The 21,689-nt window shown below is 45.4% G+C and overlaps 1 protein-coding gene across 2 annotated transcripts in view; it reads right to left on the bottom strand.

Moving 5' to 3' along the window:
* Window positions 1-21,689, bottom strand: part of LOC143764709 (NXPE family member 4-like) — a 417,919-nt gene that overhangs the window by 26,348 nt on the left and 369,882 nt on the right. For both annotated transcript variants that reach the window (XM_077250562.1, XM_077250564.1), the window contains one exon: window positions 21,313-21,531. In XM_077250562.1, the coding sequence (XP_077106677.1) occupies window positions 21,313-21,531 (219 nt within the window). The remainder of the gene's footprint in view (window positions 1-21,312; window positions 21,532-21,689) is intronic.

Below are 21,689 nucleotides of genomic sequence, written 5' to 3'. Positions count from 1 at the left end.
TTTTGTTTGCATTTTTGTCCAGCTTGTACATAATCTGTATCCTAACCTTGCTGGAAGCTCTAGGGAGGCTGGAGTTCTCCCCCCGGGCCGTTAGACGGTTCGGGGGTTCTTGAATTTCCAGTGTGGAATTTTGATAGGGTTTTTGTTGACCATATAAGTTATCTTACTACATTCTGCTATTAGTAAGTGGGCCTCTCTTTGCTAAACCTAGTTCATCTCTGTGTTTGTCATTTCCTCTTACCTCACCGTTATTATTTGTGGGGGGCTTGTATCCAACTTTTGGGGTCTATTATCTGGAGGCAAGAGAGGTCTTTGTTTTCCTCTTCTAGGGGTAGTTAGTCCTCCGGCTGGCGCGAGACATCTAGCGACCAACGTAGGCATGTTCCCCGGCTACTTCTAGTGTTGGCGTTAGGAGTAGATATATGGTCAACCCAGTTACCACTGCCCTATGAGCTGGATTTTTGTACTTCGCAGACTTACTTGTTCCTCTGAGACCCTCGCCATTGGGGTCATAACAGATGACATCATTGTGTTTTCATCCTCTTTCGAAGATCACCTTGCCCAGCTTGGACAGGTACTCGGAAGATTGCGTGCTCATAACCTGAAGTTGAAGCCAAAAAAATGCCACCTCTTCAAGAGGGAAATCGAGTACCTAGGTCACATAGTGTCACAAGATGGAGTTCTACCCTCGCCAGAAAAAGTGGCTGCTATCCAGAAGTGGCCAGTCCCTCAAACAGTGAGAGAACTCCAGGCCTTTCTGGGACTCGCGGGGTACTACCGCCGGTTTGTTAAAGACTTTGCAAAGTTGGCTGGTCCTCTCAATGAGTTGCTGAGGGGGACCGCTGGAGTGCCGAAGACCCAGCGCATCCCCTGGGCACAGGGACAACACGAGGCCTTCCAGGCTATAAAGAATGCCCTTACTTCGGCCCCGATTTTGGCCTACGCAGACTTCGATCAACCGTTCCTGTTGTACACCGATGGTAGCCTACATGGACTCGGTGCAGTACTTTCTCAGATACAGGATGGACATGAGAGAGTTATCGGGTATGCTAGCAGGTCCCTGCGAGACAGCGAAAGAAACCCTCACAATTACAGCTCCTTCCGGTTAGAGCTCCTGGCTCTGGTGTGGGCCATGACAGAAAAGTTTGCAGGCTTCCTGACAGGTACAAAAATTCAAGTTCGAACGGACAATAATCCCCTTGCCCACCTTGAGAATGCTAAACTGGGGGCCTTAGAACAACGGTGGATGGCTCGCCTGGCCAAGTTCGACTTTACTATCCGCTATCGCTCTGCTACTGAAAACGCAAATGCGGATGGGCTGTCCAGAGTGCCTGTGGAGACTCCAGTGGGGGATCTTGATGAACAACTCGAAGAGGAAGAAACCCCAGACTTTAATAAGTTCAAGCCCCCGATGGTTGTGGCCCAGTCAAGAAGGGATGCCTGCGCATTACCTCGGTCCCTGGGAAGAACCAATGAAGAATGGGGACACGTTCAGGATGAAGACGAAGGGCTGAGACAGATGAAATGGTGGGTAACGCAAAAGCGGAAGCCTGGCAAACAAGAGAGAGATGATCTGGACTCTGAAACGAGGAGTGTGTTGCACCAGTGGAATAGACTGGAAGTGCGAGAGTCAGTACTATATCGTAAGAAGCAACAGCCAAAAGAGATGGAAGTAAGGTGGCAAGTGGTCATCCCAGGAAGAATGGCTCAAGAAATAGCTAAAGAAGCCCATGAATTCGGAGCGCACTTCGGCTTCACAAAGAACTACCAATGGTTACAGCGGCATGTCTATTGCCCCCGGTTGGAGCTTGTGGTGGAAGAGGTTTGCCGGCAGTGTCGAGTATGTGACCTCATTAAGAGTACTGAACAGAGGGCACCCATCCAGACCATACGAACTAAGGAGCCGCTGGAAGTCTTGATGATCGACTACCTCCTCGTGGGACACTCGGCCCGGGGGCTGCAATATTGTTTGGTGATGACAGATCATTTCTCTAAGTTCGCAGTAGTCACTCCGACTAGAGACCAGACTGCGGAATCGGCGGCGCGAGCCATCTGTCAAGACTTCATCCGGGTGTATGGGTGCCCAAAGCGCATCCACTCCGATCAAGGCGCATGTTTCCAAGGCCGGGTGATGGAAGAATTGTATCGCATGTATGTCATCGAGCGGTCCCGGACCACTCCTTATCATCCTCAAGTCAATGGAGCTTGCGAACGCTTCAACAGAACTTTGCTTCAGATGCTGAGAACTTTGGAGGAGGATAAGAAGGCGTGTTGGCCAGACTATCTGCCAGAATTGGTCTGGACCTACAACAATCGGGTCCACTCCACCACAGGTTATACCCCCTATTTACTGTTGTTTGGAAGAGCTGGACGAGAGATCATTGAGCTGAATCTGGAACAGCCAGAGGAGCTGATGGAGCGAAATGTCACCTCATGGGTGAAAGAGCATCGGCAACGTTTGCAAACGATACGGCAGTTGGCGGGTCAGCAACTGCAAGAAAAAGAATATACGGCCCGCAAACTGACTCAAGAGTTACCGCTCCAACCTGGAGACCGGGTATTGGTCAGAGAGAGACGCCCTAAGGGAAAACTAAGTGAAAGATGGGAAGTACAGCCGTACAAGGTTATCGAGCGAGTGTATGCTAACGGCCCTGTCTACAAGGTACAGGTTGAAGATGGGGCATCCACCCCTAGAGTACTTCACAGAAATATGCTGCGGCCTTGCCGGTCTAAAGTCTGTTCTATGCCATTGTTGCCTGGAGGCGCCACTCCACTTCCAGAATCTGTTATGCCTGATGTCCAATTCGATGATGAGTGGTGGACCGTCCCTGACACAGTAGGGGGTCCTCAGCCGCCCCGAGGCGGTAATCTCATGGATGTACCAGTACCGCCATGTGAGGAGGAGACCAGACAAGAGCGCACAATGTCCCCTGCAACAAGTGTTACTCTGGAAGATAGTCAGGCCTTGCCTGACAGCCAAGAGCTTCGGAGATCCCAGAGGTCTAATGCAGGGGTTCCACCAGTCCGATATGTAGAACAGTGTGCTCTGTTTGTTTGTACACCTTTGTTGCCTCCTCCATTACACTTTTACCCTGAAGCTGTGATGGCCGAGGACGACCATCATTAAGAAGGGAGGCATGTAAGAGGGTGGTGCTGTTGTGGATAATAAGAAACACGCTGTCACTTTAAGAGGCTGCATCCCCTTGTCTTATGTGATGGTATGTTCTACTGTTCTCCCCTACTCTTGCTTTTGCTATGAATTGGTCGGGGCTGTGTGAAGGGGTGGAGCTGAAGCAGCGTGCAGGAAGAAGTCTCCAGAGGGAAGATAGAAAACTGTGTGTTGTGTTCTGTCCTGTCTGCAAGGAAGAGACTTTGGCTGCAAGAAAGATTACACAGCTTGAGACGAACTGTGTTTGTCAGATAGACTTTCCCGTTTACAGCAAAGAGTGGCTGTTCTGCGCTGGTTGGTGAAACCACGAAGATACTTGGAAGGGGACTTACGGTTTCCAGGAGCAAAGAGAAGACCACGCTTTACAGAGCCGATAGGAATCCGTGCGCACCACCGTTTTGGACATTCTGGGGCCCCCCGGGACTGGACCTGTGTCCCCAACATCACCGTGAGTCTGTTCCTGCCTGGCGCAACAGTTAGGGCCTAGTGCAGGCTTCAGTAGTAAGAGCATGGCAGCCATGCGGTCCTGCGTAGTACAGGCCAGGAAGGTTATATGCAGAGTAGCATCTATAAATGTTTTATTGTGTAAAGTTGCTGGTGAGATAGATTCTGAGTTTGAAATTGTTGAAGCACTGTGCTATTATACAGACCAGTTGATTCATGTGCATTATCTTGTGCTATTGTAAATCCCTGTTTGCACTTTCCATGTCCCTTCCATTCCCTGTCTCCCAATAAATCCATCCTTTGTTGTTCGCACCTCGTCTTGTGTACAGTAGTCTTCCTGCACCGTGGTGGTCCCCGGGCCATCGCTTCACCCTCATCTTGCAGAAACTGCTGACGCACTCCAGCTACATGGGGTCTGGCATTGTCCTGCATTAGGAGGAACCCAGGGCCAACTGCACTAGTATATGGTCTCACAAGGGGTCTGAGGATCTCATCTCAGTACCTAATGGCAGTCAGGCTTCCTCTGGCCAGCGCATGGAGGGCTGTGCGGCCCTCCAAAGAAATGCTACCCCACACCATTACTGACCCATTGCCAAACCGATAATGCTGAAGGATGTTGCAGGCATCAGATCGCTCTCCATGTCATCTCCAGACTCTGTCACGTCTGTCACATGTGCTCAGTGTGAATCTGCTTTCATCTGTGAAGAGCACAGGCCGCCAGTGGCAAATTTGCCAATCCTAGTGTTCTGTGGCAAATGCCAAGCGTCCTGCACAGGGTTGGGCTGTGAGCACAACCCCTATATGAGGATGTAGGGCACTCAGACAATCCTAATGGAGTCGGTTTCTGTTTGTGCAGACATATGCACATTTGTGGCCTGCTGTAGGTCATTTTACAGGGCTCTGACAGTGCTCCTGTTCCTCCTTGCACAAAGGCTGAGGTAGTGGTCCTGCTGCTGGGTTGTTGCCCTCCTATGGCCCCCTCCACGTCTCCTGGTGTACTGGCCTGTCTCCTGGTAGCGCCACCAGCCTCTGGACACTACGCTGACAGACACAGCAAGCCTTCTTGCCACAGCTCGCATTGATGTGCCATCCTGGATGAGCTGCACTACCTGAGCCACTTGTGTGGGTTTTAGAGTCCGTCTCATGCTACCACGAGTGTGAAAGCACAACCAACATTCAAAAGTGACCAAAACATCAGCCAGAAAGCATTGGTACTGAGATGTGGTCTGTGGTCTCCATCTGCAGAACCACTCCTTTATTGAGTGTGTCTTGATAAATGGCCAATAATTTCCATCTGTTGTCTATTCCATTTGCACAACAGCATGTGAAATTGATTGTAAAACAGTGTTGCTTCCTAAGTGGACAGTTTGATTTCACAGAAGTTTCATTTACTTGCAGTTATATTGTGTTGTTTAAGTGTTCCCTTTATTTTTTTCAGCAGTGTATAATGTATATTAGTACCTGAGTGTACAGTAGTCATCTGTATGTGTATAATACATACACACACACACAGTCATGGCCGAAGGGGTTTATATGTATCAGTGTTATATTGGTTATATTGCATAGGTTATCTGTTTATGTGTAAACATGCACACTAATAACAACAGTACACTCTCTCTATATATATAGACTGTATGTGTAAAGGCAGGGTTGGACTGGCACACCGTAGAATTGCAGGATTCCCCGGGTGGGCCAGGCACTGACACTTGCTGGCATACATGGCTGGCAGCTGCCTAGGACCCCAGCTGCTCCAGGGGCCCCCAGGTAGTGGCATGTCGCTAATAGCAGCACAAAAGGCAGCTGCTATGGGGCCCATGAGTAAGGGGGGCCCATCTGGTTCCAGCAGAGCAGCAGCAGGTGACAGGAGGCTGAAGCTGACTGCTGCTGCTAAAGCCTGGTCCGATCTGCTGCTAAAGAGAAATGACTATTCACTCTCCCCATGCCCCCCATGGGCGTGGAGAGCTGTGAATATTCATTTCACTTTAATAGCAGGCAGTGTTAATGTGGGGGGCTGCATTACACTATATGAGGGGGGCTGCATTACACCCTATGAAGGGACTACATTATATTGTGTGGGTTGCATTATACTCTGAGGGGCTACATAATATTCTGTGGGGGGCTGCCTTATACCCTATAAGGGGGCTATATTATATTCTATGAGGGGGTCTACTTTATATTTTTTGAGAGGGCTAAACCCAACTACTGCCAAATATTTAAGACGTATACTACCTTATATTATACCTGATATTAGTGTGTTTTACTGCACAATTGGTGATCTTGTATTTATTTCTATGTAGCTACATAGTGGGCCCCAAGAATTATTTTCTCTGGTGGGCCCAAGGTGTTCCAGTCCGATGTTGTGTAAAGGTAAGTATCACTTAACAGGGGTTTCCCAGGGGGCAGACTTTTCACCGCTGCAGCTGCATCGGCCCCAGAGGTGGAGTGAGGCCAGCTGACACCAGCGAATATTTCAGCTAGATCTGAACGCTAGGACGCACATTCAGCTGAAATATATTAAATGACTGAGGGAATAAGGCAGTGATGTAATGCACAATGGTGGGAACGCCATACTCAGGTGGCGGCTCCTTGCGGCTGCAGTAGTGGACGCCCCATGGTGTGGGAGCAGAGAAAGGAGAGTACAATCAGTTTTTTTTCAAGTGTTGCAGAAAAACAAGACCAATTATCAGAGGATTCCCATCTCCTTCCAGGCAGGGACGCTGGCTTACTCACCGCCATGGCCCATGGTGCGCTCCTAGGTGTGGTCTTGCTCCTGCTTCATCTGTGCATGATGCACTGTGTCCCGGCGACGTGCCTACGGCGTGCATGCGCACGCTCCCTTGTTCTTAAAGGGCACCCTGTGACCTCATTCGTTGTACCTGTCTGCCACTCTGGGGGCTGAATACCCAGGCCAGAACTCTGAACTTGTCCCTGTCATCATCCTGTGAGCACACCGAGAACCTGTCCCAGTAGCCATCCTTTTGGCACAGTCTGAATTTCTCCCAAGTGGCCGTCCTGCCCTATTGAGAATCTGAAGCAACATCTCTGCACTTTGGGGTCAGCAGCTACTGCCGGACGCTGCCCTGGAGTGGCACCTGGCAGCTACCTGCTGCACAAGTCTGACGTCACCTTTAGAGTCTCCAGCTAACCAGGGTGTGCACATTATACAAGGAAGGGGACCAGGAAGGGGCACTTTATACCAGGAAGGGAACCAGGATGGGGCACATTATACCAGGAATGGGACCAGCATGAGGCACCTTATCCATGGAATGGGACCAGTTTGGGGCCCATTATCCAAGGAATGGGACCATTTTGGGGCCCATTATCCAAGGAATGGGACAAGAACAGGACCTATTATACCAGGAAGGGACAAGGATGGGGTACATTCTATCCCAGAAAGGATACCAGGATGGGAGATGTTATACCAAAAAGGATAATGAATTTCTGTGTGGGGGATTGGACACTGGACAGGGACTAAGTCTTCGTGCACATGTTCAGGATTTGTAGCAGTAAAATTCTGCTGTAAAACCTGATGTGTTGGCAGGAAAAGCGCTGCATAAAATACGTGTTTTTACCATGGTTTTTACATACGTTTTTGTTGCATATTTTTCCCCACTCATTAGTAAGCTTGAAATATGATGCCAAGAATTGACATTATGCAGATTTTAATCTGTCAATCTGCAAGGAAAAATAAGCAGCATGTGCATGAGACTGTAAAATGCTGCATATTTTCCTCAAATCTGTGAGAGGAAAAAGCAACGAAAATGCAACTTCACCACATAGTCTTCAAATGAATTGGGGAGAGTCAGATTAACTGGATCAATTTATATTTATTGTGCATCAGAGAATATAGTAAATGGGGGGCACAGTGCTGACTAATCAGTTTATATTTTTTAAGTGTGTGGCTAACATATATTAATAGTGTAGTACATATTTGTAGTCAGGGGCTCAGTATTGGAGATACTGTACAAATGTATGTATGCAATATAGGGGACCTTATCATTTTCAGAGTTGCGGTTTCCTCTTCCATTATGATTAATGCCATCCCTTATTAAGTAACATCCTCTCCATTTATGTATGGTGCCATCCTTTATGTAAAATGACTGCTGAGGGAGCAGCATCTGACCAGAAGACAAATCCATCAGCCGCATCCATCGCAAAAGAAGATTTCCAATGCTACATCAGCAGTCATTTCAGTTTATATTTAACAAGAGAGGATGATATGTAATAAATAACGGGGCTATAAATAACAAAAATAACGAGAATCTGATATGTAAGGGACGGTGCTGTACATATCAAGTGGGAACTATTAAATTAGGTATGGCGCTATACAGTGGGGAAAATAAGTATTTGATCTTTTGTTGATTTTGTAAGTTTGCCGACTGACAAAGACATGAACAGTCTATAATTTTAAGGGTAGGTTATTTTTAACATTGAGAAATAGAATATCAAAAATAAAATCCAGAAAATCACATTTCATAAATTATATAAATGTATTTGCATTTTGCAGTGAGAAATAAGTATTTGATCCCTCTGGAAAACAAGATTTAATACTTGGTGGCAAAACCCTTGTTGGCAAGCACAGTGTCATGATCTGTTCCAGGCTTTATTCCTGTCTGCCCTTTTTCAGGGCGGATCATATCAAGGGTTAACTTTGCTCTGCCTCATTCTGGATTCAGGTTTGCTATTTAGCTCCCATGAATCTTGCTGGCAGTGTCAGCTATAGTTCTGCCTTTGGCGTGTGAACCTGACTCTGGTAGCTCTTGATTTGTCTTGCTGTGAACCCTGACTTGTCCCAACGTTTCTCTGTTTGTCTGTTTGATTCTCTGGTACCTTACTTGGCTTGCATTTCAGACTCGCTTCTGTTTTCTGACTCTGTCTTATCCGCTTCTGACCGTTGCTGAATCTCCAGGCTTGTTTTGACCATGTTTACTGCTTATTCCTTTTTGTACTTCAACTTCTGATTGTATTTTGACTTGGCTTGTTTGACCACTCTCTCGCCACTTGGTGGCACCTGTGCTGCTGATCTGTGGTGCTTCTCTGTGTATGCAGTCTCACTTCCCTTTCAAGCTCCCTCTGGTGGAGACTGTGTTATACTGCACTGCAGCAGCATGACATTATAGCTGACCATATATTTAAGGAGATTTTTGAATTTTTTTTTCTCTGCTCTGTTTGCTATGGATCCGCTCCATACCTTGGCAGATCAAATGGACAGTTTGACAGTTATGATACAAAGTCTGTTTGTGGAACAGAGGACCTTGTCCTCGTCTCATAACCACCTGCAAAGGGAGCTTTCTGACACAGTTAAATCATTGCAGACTGACTGTAAGCACTCTGACACTGTTGATGTCTCATTGCACTCTCATGAACCTACATTCAAGCTCCCAGATACCTTCTCTGGGGAGAGGGAGAAATTCCATACTTTTACGATATGTGCACACATTGCGGACTTTGCTGCGGATCCGCAGCAGATTGGCCACTGCCGATACTCAGCAGTTTTCCATGAGTTTACAGTACCATGTAAACCTATGGAAGACAAAATCCGCAGTGCACATGCTGTGGAAAAAAATGCGCGGAAACGCTGCGTTTATTCCGCAGCATGTCAATTCTTTGTGCGGATTCCACAGCGGTTTACACTTGCTCCATAATATGAATCCGGAGATGGAATCCACAGAAAAACCGCGGTAAAACCGCAGTAAATCTGAAGTGCGGATTTCCTGCGGATTTACCAAAATCAGTGTGGAAAAATCCACACACCTTTCCGCAACGTGTGCACATACCCTTAAGGAAAGTTGCAAGCTTTTTTCTCTTAGACATCGATCTTCTGGAGATGAGAGTCAGCAGGTGGGGATAATCATTTCCTTACTGCGGGAAGGACCTCAGTCATGGGCTTTCTCTTTACCTGCTTCTGCCCCTGAACGTGTGTCTGTGGACAGATTCTTTGAGGCTTTGGGACTGATTTATGATGAGCCAGACTGGGTCAGGGTAGCAGAGGACATGATCATGAGTCTCTCCCAGAATGAACTCACTGCGGAACAGTATTGTTCTGAATTTAGGTGGTGGTCTGTTGAGGTGTCTTGGGGTGACTCTGCTCTGAGATGCCTGTTTAAAAGAGGACTTTCTGATCATCTCAAGGACGCGCTGGCCCTTCATACGCCACCCAGTTCCCTGGTGGAGGCCATGACCCAGGCCATTCGTATGGACCGGAGGTTATGGGAGAGAGGAATTATCCATTGTGAGATTCCTGTATTGTCTGCCAAGTCTGTGGTGATGTGATTCAAGGAGACCTTGGAAATTGGTGCCACCAACTTCAAAGGAGAAGGAGAGGAAACGACGACATGAAGGGAAATTATGTTTTTATTGTGGAGATCTGGGACATTGGAAGAAGGACTGCCCCTCTTGTCCATCGAATAACAAGCTGCCGAGTCTGGGTGATGGTCTAGGAGGTCATCCAGACTCTCAGGTACCATTTTTGTCATTTTAAAAAGTTTTGTTAGAGGTGGAACTGTGTTATGGAGGTGGTTTTGCATTCACTTCAGAGTTTGTTGACTGTGGATCTTCCATGAACTTCATTGACTCTAGTCTGGTGTCCTAGTTAAAGTTAGGGACAGTTAGGCTAGAGACTCCCATCCATATTGTTGCCATTGATAAGACACGGTTGGCTCAAAATGTCCTTAAATTTGTCTCTGAGGAGTTCCTCCTCAAGGTGGGTTCCTTGCACCAGGAACGAATTTCATGTTATGTTATGAATAATCTTCCTGCGGGACTGGTGTTGGGGTTCCCCTGGTGGCAGAGGCATAATCGTGTTATAGACTGGGGATCTCGTGATATTGTTAAATGGGGTCCTAATTGTTCCAGTGGTTGTATTTCTGCTGTCTTTGTGTCTGCCATTAGTCTGGAGGGTATTTCGGAGTACCTAAAGGACTTTGGGGACTTGTTCTCCGAAAAAGAGGCTGAGGTCTTACTACCCCATCGTCTTTATGATTGTACCATCAATCTTATTCCGGGTTCTAAATTGCCCAAAGCCCATATGTACAATCATTCTGGCCTGGAACGTACAGCTATGGAAAACTAAATCTCTGATAGTCTACGCAAAGGTCACATTCGTCCAGCTGTCTCACCTGTGGCCGCGGGATTTTTTTTGTCACGAAAAAAGATGGTCGTTTACCTCGATTTCCAGGAACTAAATAAAATTACGGTGAGAAATGCCTACCCTCTCCCACTCATTCCTGATCTCTATAACCAATTGTCTGGGGCTAAGTGGTTTTCCAAACTCGATCTTAGGGGAGCATATAACCTTATCCGCATTCAGGTAGGGGATGAGTGGAAAATGGCATTTCTCACCTCCGAGGGTCTGTTAGAAAATAGGGTCATGCTCTTCAGTCTCACAAACATTCCCGCGGTGTTTCAGAACTTCATGAATGATGTTTTTTCTGATTTTATCGGGCACTTTATGGTTGTATACCTAGATAATATCCTTGTTTTCTCGCCTGACAAGGAATCCCACATTGGTCATTTATGTGCTGTTCTTTACAGGTTACTGGGAAATTCTCTGTTCGCTAAACCCGAGAAATGTTTGATTTGTGTCCAGGAGCTTTCTTTTCTGGGGATCATCCTTTCTGCCTTTCGGATGGATCCCGGAACAGGCCATTGTTGATTGGGTGCAACCCAGAGACCTCAAAGGGTTGCAGCGTTTTCTGAGTTTCGCCAATTATTATCGGAAATTCATCAAGGGGTTTTCTCAGGTAGTCAAGACACGCACCAATCTCACTTGCAAGGGGACTGATCTCAAAGTTTGGTCATCCTTGGCAGTTAAAGCATTTATTACATTAAAAAAGTGATTTATGTCTGCTCCTGTATTAGTTCAGCCCGATCCATCTGAACCATTCATTGTGGAGGTGGACGCATCAGAGGTGGGAGTAGGGGCGGTGTTGTCTCAGGGACCCGTTACTTTGACCAATTTAAGACCATGTGCCTTTTTCTCCCGGAAGTTTTCTTCTGCAGAGAGGAACTATGATGTTGGTAACCAAGAGTTATTGGCCATAATATTGGCCTATGAAGAATGGAGGCATTTTTTGGAGGGGGCGGTTCATCGGATCACGGTGATTACTGACCACAAGAACTTGTCTTATATTGAAACTGCCAAACGATTAACCCCTAGACAGGCTAGGTGGTCGCTTTTTTCTCTCATTTTCATTTTTCAATCACTTTTCGGCCTGGTTCCAAGAATGTCAAGGCTGATGCCTTATCTCGCAGTTTTGATCCGATATCACCCCCGAACCTCCTTCCTCTATTCTTCAGCATGGTTGTTGCAGGGGTATCCTCTGAATTGGAGCAGGAGATTTGGAATGCTCAGTCTCTTGCTCCTCCCTCTTTGCCTGACAATAAGCTTTTTGTCCCGGTTCAGTACCGATTGAGGGTTCTCGAATTCCACGATTCTGCTGTCAGTGGACACCCGGGGCATTACAGCCACCCAGAAAGCCATTGCTAGGCTGTTTTGGTGGTCCTCCATGACTTCTGATATCACTGTGTTTGTGTCTGCTTGTGATACCTGTGCCTGTGCTAAGAGCTCCCATAACCGGCCGGCCGGGAAATTGGTGCCATTGCCAATTCCGGATAGACTTGGACTCATGTGTCCATGGATTTTATCACTGATCTCCCTCCTTCTAATGGCAAAGCTGTAATGTGGGTAGCAGTTGACAGATTCAGTAAACAGCATTTTGTACTTCTGGCAGGATTGCCTAATGCTGAAACATTAAGCTGTTTGTTGAGCACGTTGTACAGCTACATGGTGTGCCTTTGAATGTGGTTTCTGATAGAGGGGTACAATTTGTGTCCAAATTTTGGAGGGCATTTTGTAAAAGATTGGGTGTTTGTTTGACCTTCTCTGCTTACCATCCTGAGACCAACGGTCAGACGGAGAGGACCAATCAGTCTCTTGAACAGGTTTTGAGGTATCTTGCTACGTCTCAGCAGGATGATTGGTGTTCTTCGTTGCTCATGGCTGAGTTTGCATTTAACAATCAGATTAACCAGTCCATAGGCACACCCCCATTCTTCTGTAACTATGGTTTTCACCCCCATTTTGGTGAATTTTCTAGGCTGGATTCAGGATGTCCAGGGGCTGATATGGCCGTGCAACGATTGGAGGTGTGGAGGGAGGTCCAGAAGAACATTGGGGAGGCTCAGGGCAAACAAACTTTTTGCGGATAAGCGATGGTCTGTAGTACCTATATTCCTGGTAGGAGACAAAGTGTGGTTGTCTACCAGGAACATTCATCTTAAGGTTCCTTCTGCTAAGCTAGGTCCTAGGTTTATTGGTCCTTACGAGATCATTGAGGTGGTCAATCCAGTTGCCTTTCGCTTACAGCTTCCTCTATCGCTTCGGATCCCCAATGTGTTCCATAAGTCCCTTCTTAAGTCATTTGTACCATCATCTGCTGGGCCTCAATTTCCTTCTGCCTCCTGTCTCTGTGCATGGTCAGACCGAGTATGGAGTGGAACGGATTGTGGATTCTCGCATGGTTCGTAGTTCACTTCAGTATTTGGTCCATTGGAGGGGTTCCGGTCCTGAGGATCGATCTTGGGTCCCAGCACGATCTGTCCATGCTGATTGATTGGTCCGGGCATTTCACGCACATTATCCTAGGAAACCTGGGGGTCCGGTGGCCCCCCTTGAGAGGGGGGTACTGTCATGATCCGTTCCAGGGTTTATTCCTGTCTGCCCTTTTTCCGGGCGGAACATGTCAAGGGTTAACTTTCCTCTCCCTCATTCTGGGTTCAGGTTTGCTATTTAGCTCCCATGAATCTTGCTGGCAGAGTCAGCTATAGTTCTGCCTTTGGTGTGTGAACCTGACTCTGGTAGCTCTTGATTTGTCCTGCTGTGAACCCTGACTTGTCCTGTGTCTGTTAACTCCCTCTGTCTGCACTTTTCCCAACATTTCTCTGTTTGGCTGTTTGATTCTCTGGTTCCATGACTTGGCTTGTATTTCGGACTCGCTTCTGTTTTCTGACTCTGCCTTATCCGCTTCTGACCGCTGCTGAATCTCCTGGCTTGTTTTGACCACGTTTACTGCTTATCCCTTCTTGTACTTCAACTTCCGATTGTATTTAAACTTGGCTTGTGTGACCACTCTCTCGCCACTTGGTGGCGCTTGTGCTGCTGATCTGTGGTGCTTCTCTGTGTATGCAGTCTCACTTCCCTTTCAAGCTCCCTCTGGTGGAGGCTGCGTTATTCTGCACTGCAGCAGCATGACATACAGCAGTGAGACTTTTTTTACAGTTGATGATGAGGTTTGCGCACATGTCAAGAGGAATTTTGGTCCACTCCTCTTTGCAGATCATCTCTAAATCATTAAGATTTTGAGGCTGTCGCTTGGCAACTCAGAGCTTCAACTCCCTCCATAAGTTTTCTATGGGATTAAGGTTTGGAGACTGGCTAGTTCACTCTATGAACTTAATGTGCTTCTTCTTGAGCCTCTCCTTTGTTGCCTAGGCTGTATGTTGTGGGGCATTGCCTTGCTGGAAGACCCAGCAATGACCCATTTTTAATGTCCTGGCAGAGGGAAGAAGGTTGTCACTCAGGATTTTACGGTACATGGCTCCATCCATTCTCCCATTGATGCAGTGAAGAAGTCCTGTGCTCTTAGCAGAGAAACACCCCCAAAAACATCATGTTTCTACCTCCATGCTTAACAGTGGCCAAGGTGTTCTTTGGGTCATAGGCAACATTTCTCTTCCTTCAAACACGGCGAGTTGAGTTATTGCCAAAGACCTCAATTTTTGTCTCATCTGACTACAGAAGATTCTCACAATCACTCACAGAATCATCCAGGTGTTCTTTGGCAAACTTCAGATGGGCCTACACATGTGCCTTCTTAAGCAGGGGGAGCTTGCGGGCACTGCAGGATTTTAAACCTTCACGGCATAATGTGTTAGCAATGGTTTTCTTGGTGACTGCGGTCCCAGCTGCCTTGAGATCATTAATGAGTTTCCCCTGTGTAGTTTTAGGCTGATCTCTCACCTTCCTCATGATCATGGATACCCCACGAGGTGAGATTTTGCATGCTGCCCCAGATCAATGTCGATTAACAGTTATTTTGTATTTCTTCAATTTTCTTGCTATTGCACAAACAGTTGTCTCCTTCTCACCCAGCATCTTACTTATGGTTTTGTAGCCCATACCAGCTTTGTGCAGGTCTATGATCTTGTCCCTGACATCCTTATAAAGCTCTTTGGTCTTGCCCATGCTGTAGAGGTTAGAGTTTGACTGATTAATCGAGTTTGTGGACAGGAGTAGTGTTGAGCATTCCGATACCACAAGTATCGGGTATCGGCCGATACTTGCGGGTATCGGAATTCCGATACCGAGATCCGATACTTTTGTGGTATCGGGAATCGGTATCGGGATTAATATCAATGTGTAAAATAAAGAATTAAAATAAAAAATAGGGATATACTCACCTCTCCGGCGGCTCCTGGACTTTACCGCCGTAACCGGGAGCCGTTGTACCTAAGAATGCGCGATTGCAGGGCCTTAGATGAGGTCACTGCGCTCTGATTGGTCCGTAGCAGTCGCGTGACCGCTACGCGACCAATCACAAAGCAGTGACGTCACCTAAGGTCTTTCAAGCGCTTGAAATACCTTAGAAGACGTCACTGCTTTGTGATTGGTCGCGTAGCGGTCACGCGACCGCTACGCGACCAATCAGAAGCTGCGGACGTCTTCTAAGGTATTTCAAGCGCTTGAAAGACCTTAGGTGACGTCACTGCTTTGTGATTGGTCGCGTAGCGGTCACGCGACCGCTACGGACCAATCAGAGCGCAGTGACCTCATCTAAGGCCCTTCAAGCGCGCATTCTTAGGTACAACGGCTCCCGGTTACGGCGGTAAAGTCCAGGCTGCGTCGGAGGGTGAGTATATCCCTATTTTTTATTTTAATTCTTTCTTTTACACATTGATATGGATCCCAGGGCCTGAAGGAGAGTTTCCTCTCCTTCAGACCCTGGGAACCATCAGGGATACCGTCCGATACTTGAGTCCCATTGACTTGTATTGGTATTGGGTATCGGTATCGGATTAGATCCGATACTTTGCCGGTATCGGCCGATACTTTCCGATACCGATACTTTCAAGTATCGGACGGTATCGCTCAACACTAGACAGGAATCTTTTATAAAGGTAACTATGTAAGACAGCTGTTTTTAATGCAGGTAACGAGTTGAGTAGGAGCGTCCAACTGGTCTGTAGGAGCCAAAACTCTTAATGGTTGGTAGGGGATCAAATACTTATTTGTCACTGCAATATGCAAATAAATGTATACAATTTATACAATGCAGATTTTTTTGGATTTTATTTTTGATATTCTATCTCTCAATGTTAAAATTAACCTACCCTAAAAGTTATAGACTGTTCATGTCTTTGTCAGTGGGCAAACTTACAAAAGGGGATCAAATACTTATTTCCCCCACTGAACATAAAAAGAGGGTACTGTGTAATAAGAGTCAGCAATATGTATAATATATATATATATATATATATATATATGTGTATATATATATATATATATATATATATATATATATATACAGTACGGACCAAAAGTTTGGACACACCCTCTCATTTAAAGATTTTTCTGTATTTTCATGACTATGAAAATTGTACATTCACACTGAAGGCATCAAAACTATGAATTAACACGTGGAATGATATACTTAACAAAAAAGTGTGAAACAACTGAAAATTTGTCTTATATTCTAGGTTCTTGAAAGTAGCCACCTTTTGCTTTGATGACTGCTTTGCCCACTCTTGGCATTCCCTTGATGAGCTTCAAGAGGTAGTCACCGGGAATGGTCTTCCAACAAGCTTGAATGAGTTCCCAGAGATGCTTAGCACTTGTTGACCCTTTTGCCTGCACTCTGCAGTCCAGCTCACCTCAAATCATCTCAATTGGGTTCAGGTCTGGTGACTGTGGAGGCCAGGTCATCTGGCGTAGCACCCCATCACTCTCCTCTTAGTCATATAGCCCTTACACAGCCTGGAGGTGTGTTTGGGGTCATTGTCCTGTTGAAAAATAAATGATGGTCCAACTAAACGCAAACCGGATAGAATAGCATGCCACTGCAAGATGCTGTGGTAGCCATGCTGGTTCAGTATGCCTTCAATTTTGTATAAATCCCCAACAGTGTCACCAACAAAGCACCCCCACACCATCACACCTCCTCCTCCATGCTTCACGGTGGGAACCAGGCATGTAGAGTCCATCCGTTCACCTTTTCTGCGTTGCATCAGGACACGGTGGTTGGAACTAAAGATCTCAAATTTGGACTCATCAGACCAAAGCACAGATATCCACTGGTTTAATGTCCATTCCTTGTGTTCTTAAGCACAAACAAGTCTCTTCTGCTTGTTGCCTGGCCTTAGCAGTGGTTTCCTAGCAGCTATTTTACCATGAAGGCCTGCTGCACAAAGTCTCCAGTTGTTTTAGAGATGTGTCTGCTGCTAGAACTCTTTGTGGCATTGATCTGGTCTCTAATCTGAGCTGCTGTTAACCTGTGATTTCTGAAGCTGGTGACTCGGATAAACATATCCTCAGAAGCAGAGGTGACTCTTGGTCTTCCTTTCCTGGGACAGTCCTCATGTGAGCCAGTTTTTTTGTAGTGCTTGATGGTTTTTGCCACTGCACTTGGGGACACTTTCAAACTTTTCCCAATTTTTCAGACTGACTTACCATCATTTCTTAAAGGTATGATGGCCACTCATTTTTCTTTACTTAGCTGCTTTTTTCTTGCCATAATACAAATTCTAACAGTCTTTTCAGGAGGACTATCAGCTGTGTATCCACCAGACTTCTGCACAACACAACTGATGGTCCCAACCCCATTTATAAGGCAAGAAATCCCACTTATTAAACCTGACAGGGCACACCTGTGCAATGAAAACCATTCCCGGTGACTACCTCTTGAAGCTCATCAAGAGAATGCCAAGAGTGTGCAAAGCAGTCATCAAAGCAAAAGGTGGCTACTTTGAAGAACCTAGAATATAAGACATATTTTCAGTTGTTTCATACTTTTTTGTTAAGTACATAAGTCCACATGTGTTATTTCATAGTTTTGATGCCTTCAGTGTGAATGTACAATTTTCATAGTCATGAAAATACAGGAAAATCTTTAAATGAGAAGGCGTGTCCGAACTTTTGGTCTGTATATATATATATATATATATATATATATATATATATATATATATATATATATATATATATATATATATATATATATATATATATATATATCTGTAGCTTGGTTGCCATAAAAGGAAGTGGGCCCAAACTTATTTCTTGCACAGGGGCCCCAAGTTGTCTGTGTTCACCCCTGGTTTTCTTTATACTTCACAAATACTTGCTACTTTGCTAGTAAATCACATAAAGTCACGCTAAAATACATTTAAGTTTGTGGGAGTAACATGAAAAAATATAAAAAAGTTCAAAGGGTATGGTAAGCCTCCTTACCGTGACATGACAGAGCTGGTATGTCTCTCTCCACAAGGAGAAACCTTTCTGCAGCACCCCAGGGTCATGGCCGTTGCCGGAATATCATTTTCCTCTAGGGGGAGTGATGTTACGTTTGGAGGCAAATGAAGGACAACCAAATCCAGGTATCACAAACATGCAACACATTTCGTACTCCAGTCCACCAGGGGGAGCTATGCTCCTATTTATTAGGGCACACTTCACACTTAGGTAAAACTGGTGGTGGTGGGGTGGAAGTTAGGCAGTTGCTGGCTGAGCTTCGCTCAGGTAGTTGGTCTCTGACAGGGGTGGGAACCTGTCAGAGGCCTAGACAGAAGGACACGAAGCTGTGCCTGCCCTAAGTGCGGCAGTTTCTAAGAACAGACACTAAAGAGAATTGTATTGTAGAGAGGGTGAAGAAGTCATAGCAAAAGGAGTGGATACCAGGAGGAGTTCTGCCCTACACAGGCTACCTCCTTCTGAGGTGCAGGATCCCAGTAGCCGGACACCGAGGGAGCAACAGTCCTTTATGCCTTGCTCCTGAGACCGGCAGGACAGCTAATTCCACGTTGCTGATCCGCCCCTACACCCAGGAGGCAAGGTGGAACCCACGAGAGGCTGGGGCATGATAGAGTCCCTGTAAAACGCCTCAAGCCACCGGTCATACAGGTTTGTCCTATCCATCTGGGGGACAGAGAGAGAAAGATATAACACCACTAACATCTACGACATCTGTGAGGACCTTATGAGAGGCTTAGCAGTAAGGTACTACAACACTACAGCACTAAAGGAAGGCAACTGATTTCTACCTGAATAAGGGGACTCTGGACTTGCCTCCAAACCGGCCGGAGTCTGCCTGCCCCGTGATCTGGTGCCCTGGACTGTGGATGCTGAAGTCTACAGTAAAAGGTAAAGAGACTGCAACCTTGTGTCCTCGTTCTTCACTGCACCTCTCACCATTCACCATCTACACACTGGGAAGCCCTGGGGACACACTTCACCTGTGGGAAGGTATACCATCTAGCTGCCATAACATCGCCCCAGCGGACCCCTTAAAGCAGCGTCGGTCACCCTGACCGAATACCACAGGTGGCATCATGAACATTTCCCCTTTAAAGACCTTTCCCTTTTACACGGACGTCCTTAGGGCCACGGACCGGGTCAGCCACCGTTACATCCCCCTGCGAACCGAAATACCCGGTACCGAGTACCCCTAGGCCTAGACGGGGCAATCCATTTCCCCTTAGACCTCAGTCCAGAGCCTCTCACCTAGCCTAAGCAGTTATCATGTTTCGCCCTGACGAGGGCCAACAGCTCGAAACAGTGCTGCGAATTGAGATACTGATATGGCTTTTACCCTAAGTCATATTGCAAGACTCGTTAAAGGGTTGATTTGTAGGATCACTACTTCCAATAGGTGGCGCTATAGAGTTTAAGTCCTCTTTTTCTCTGAAGAGGCAATTTACAAAGGTTATGAACACTTTTTCAAGACGCTGTGCATACAGAGATTTTTTTTTACATAGAAGTCCACAGAACCGTACATAGACATGTAAAAGTAATAAAAAATTGTGCAAATAGAAGAAAGTACAATATTCTATGCTAAAATAAGGCAAAAAACACCCCACATGGATAATAACCAACAATAAGAAAATAGAAAATAGACTTCTCCTGAGAAAGCTAACTTTATATTGTGATACGCATGAGGTAGCGGTTCCCGTATGGCTTTCTACAGATGTTCAGGTATATATCTTATATTTATTATTATTATTATTATTATATTATTTTTTATTATTCTACTTTTTCGGACTCTTGACTACATTGAAATTTAATTGAAATGGAACGGCCAATTTATTGTGTTTGTTTCTTTTCGTGTCTTTTTGCATATTTTTGACAACTTTTTTTTGACTGGCACTCTTTATGCTCTGTAACATCTACAGTCCCCATTTTATAAACAATTTTGCTTTAGTTTTCAAGTTATTTATATATTTTAGAATAATATTTGGAATTGAGAGTCCTCAGTGGTTGATACCTTTTTAATGGCTAACTGAAAAGATGGTAACAAATTGCAAGCTTTCGAGACTACTCAGGCCTCTTCATCAGGCATAGACTAATACAACATCTGAAGAACCACATATTTATACACAACACAGCACAGAACTGTAATTATGGGAGAGTGATAAACAGTTGTGTCCATAAATATTGGAACTATGGACACAACTGTTTATTACTCTCCCATAATGACAGTTCTGTGGGATACTTTAGTTTCCCGCTCACAGTAGGCAAGAACAGTCCTGCCTGCCCACCCTAATTTTTTATATGTTCCGGTGGGATTTATTTGGGTTAATGATTGGGTCATGGTGGCTTATGGTGGTTGGGGGGGGTCCCTGAAGTTGGTGCTAAATTGGAATATGGATTCCTCAATTGGTAATACAATATGGTTTTGGTCTGATGATTTTGGGGGGATTTACGGCAATGGTTAGTCGGATCCCCAGGGTTTAAGTAATCAATGGAACCCCTTGGGGTGATGGTGCCCCGAGCCAGTGGGGTAACGGCTGGGAGTAATCTATGGTCTGTTTATTATGTCCACAGGTTATGTTTGGGTAATCACCAGATTTTGGGATCTTCAAGGACCCTCCCCTTGTCTTATTTATATTATTGTTAAATATTTGCATGTTGTACAAATAAAGGCTGCTGTGGATGAAATTATCCAAAATTATGGTGTCATCGTCTTAATTTTGGGGCTTGTAGTTGGGGGAGGTTATTAGGTATTTCATTTGGTGGGATGGGTTAAGGTTATGGGAGGGTTCCCACCAAACATCGACAATATCAGTGTCAAGCGCTCTTCACATGCACATTTACATTTTACATTTGTATGTTCCATTTAAAACAGACAAATAGAACAGATCAGCTGAATTAGCATCATGTGCTGGTTTAAACAGAGGCTAAGAGGCTCCATGGATTTATATGGGGTCCATTTTTGTTTTGAGATTGGACATAAAGTCCTACAGGTAGAACATTTCTTCCAATTAAGAAAAAAACAGAAAGCAGACAGATCCATTATATAGTATTGTCGCTGTTATACTTCAGTTCAAAACAAGAATGCACTGGATGCTAATTACATTGATTTGTTCACTTTTTCTAAATTGTTATTCAGTCTGGCAATATTTATTCTTTTGTTAGAAGAAAAACTTACTTTTTATTTTGCTCTCAATATAGCTAAACCACTGTTTTAAAGTTGAGTCTCCAAAAATGTGAATAAACTTCCCCCGCAGGCATGTGTCTAATATGTCATCCAGTTTTTCATAAGCAAGCATGCTGCATCCCTTTGGAAACCACACATTCTTGATAGCATGTCCACTGGGATATTCCAGCTTCATTCCAATTTTGCATCTTTCCTGAATGGAAGTATTATCTGTTGACATAAAATCACCAGTGAGCAATCAATTACTGAAATTAATCACATTTAGGGAAAGGAAAAGGAGGATTCTTTCATATGTGCCACTTTGATGACATTTTAATGTTATTTTTAAAGAGAACCTTTCACTAGTTTTATCATGGTAAACTAGCCAC

The sequence above is a fragment of the Ranitomeya variabilis genome, chromosome 4, assembly GCF_051348905.1.
Source record: "Ranitomeya variabilis isolate aRanVar5 chromosome 4, aRanVar5.hap1, whole genome shotgun sequence".
In the NCBI taxonomy this organism is placed as follows: domain Eukaryota; kingdom Metazoa; phylum Chordata; class Amphibia; order Anura; family Dendrobatidae; genus Ranitomeya; species Ranitomeya variabilis.
The sequence above is the reverse complement of the archived record's forward strand: the minus strand, read 5'-3'. Positions and strand labels throughout refer to the sequence as shown.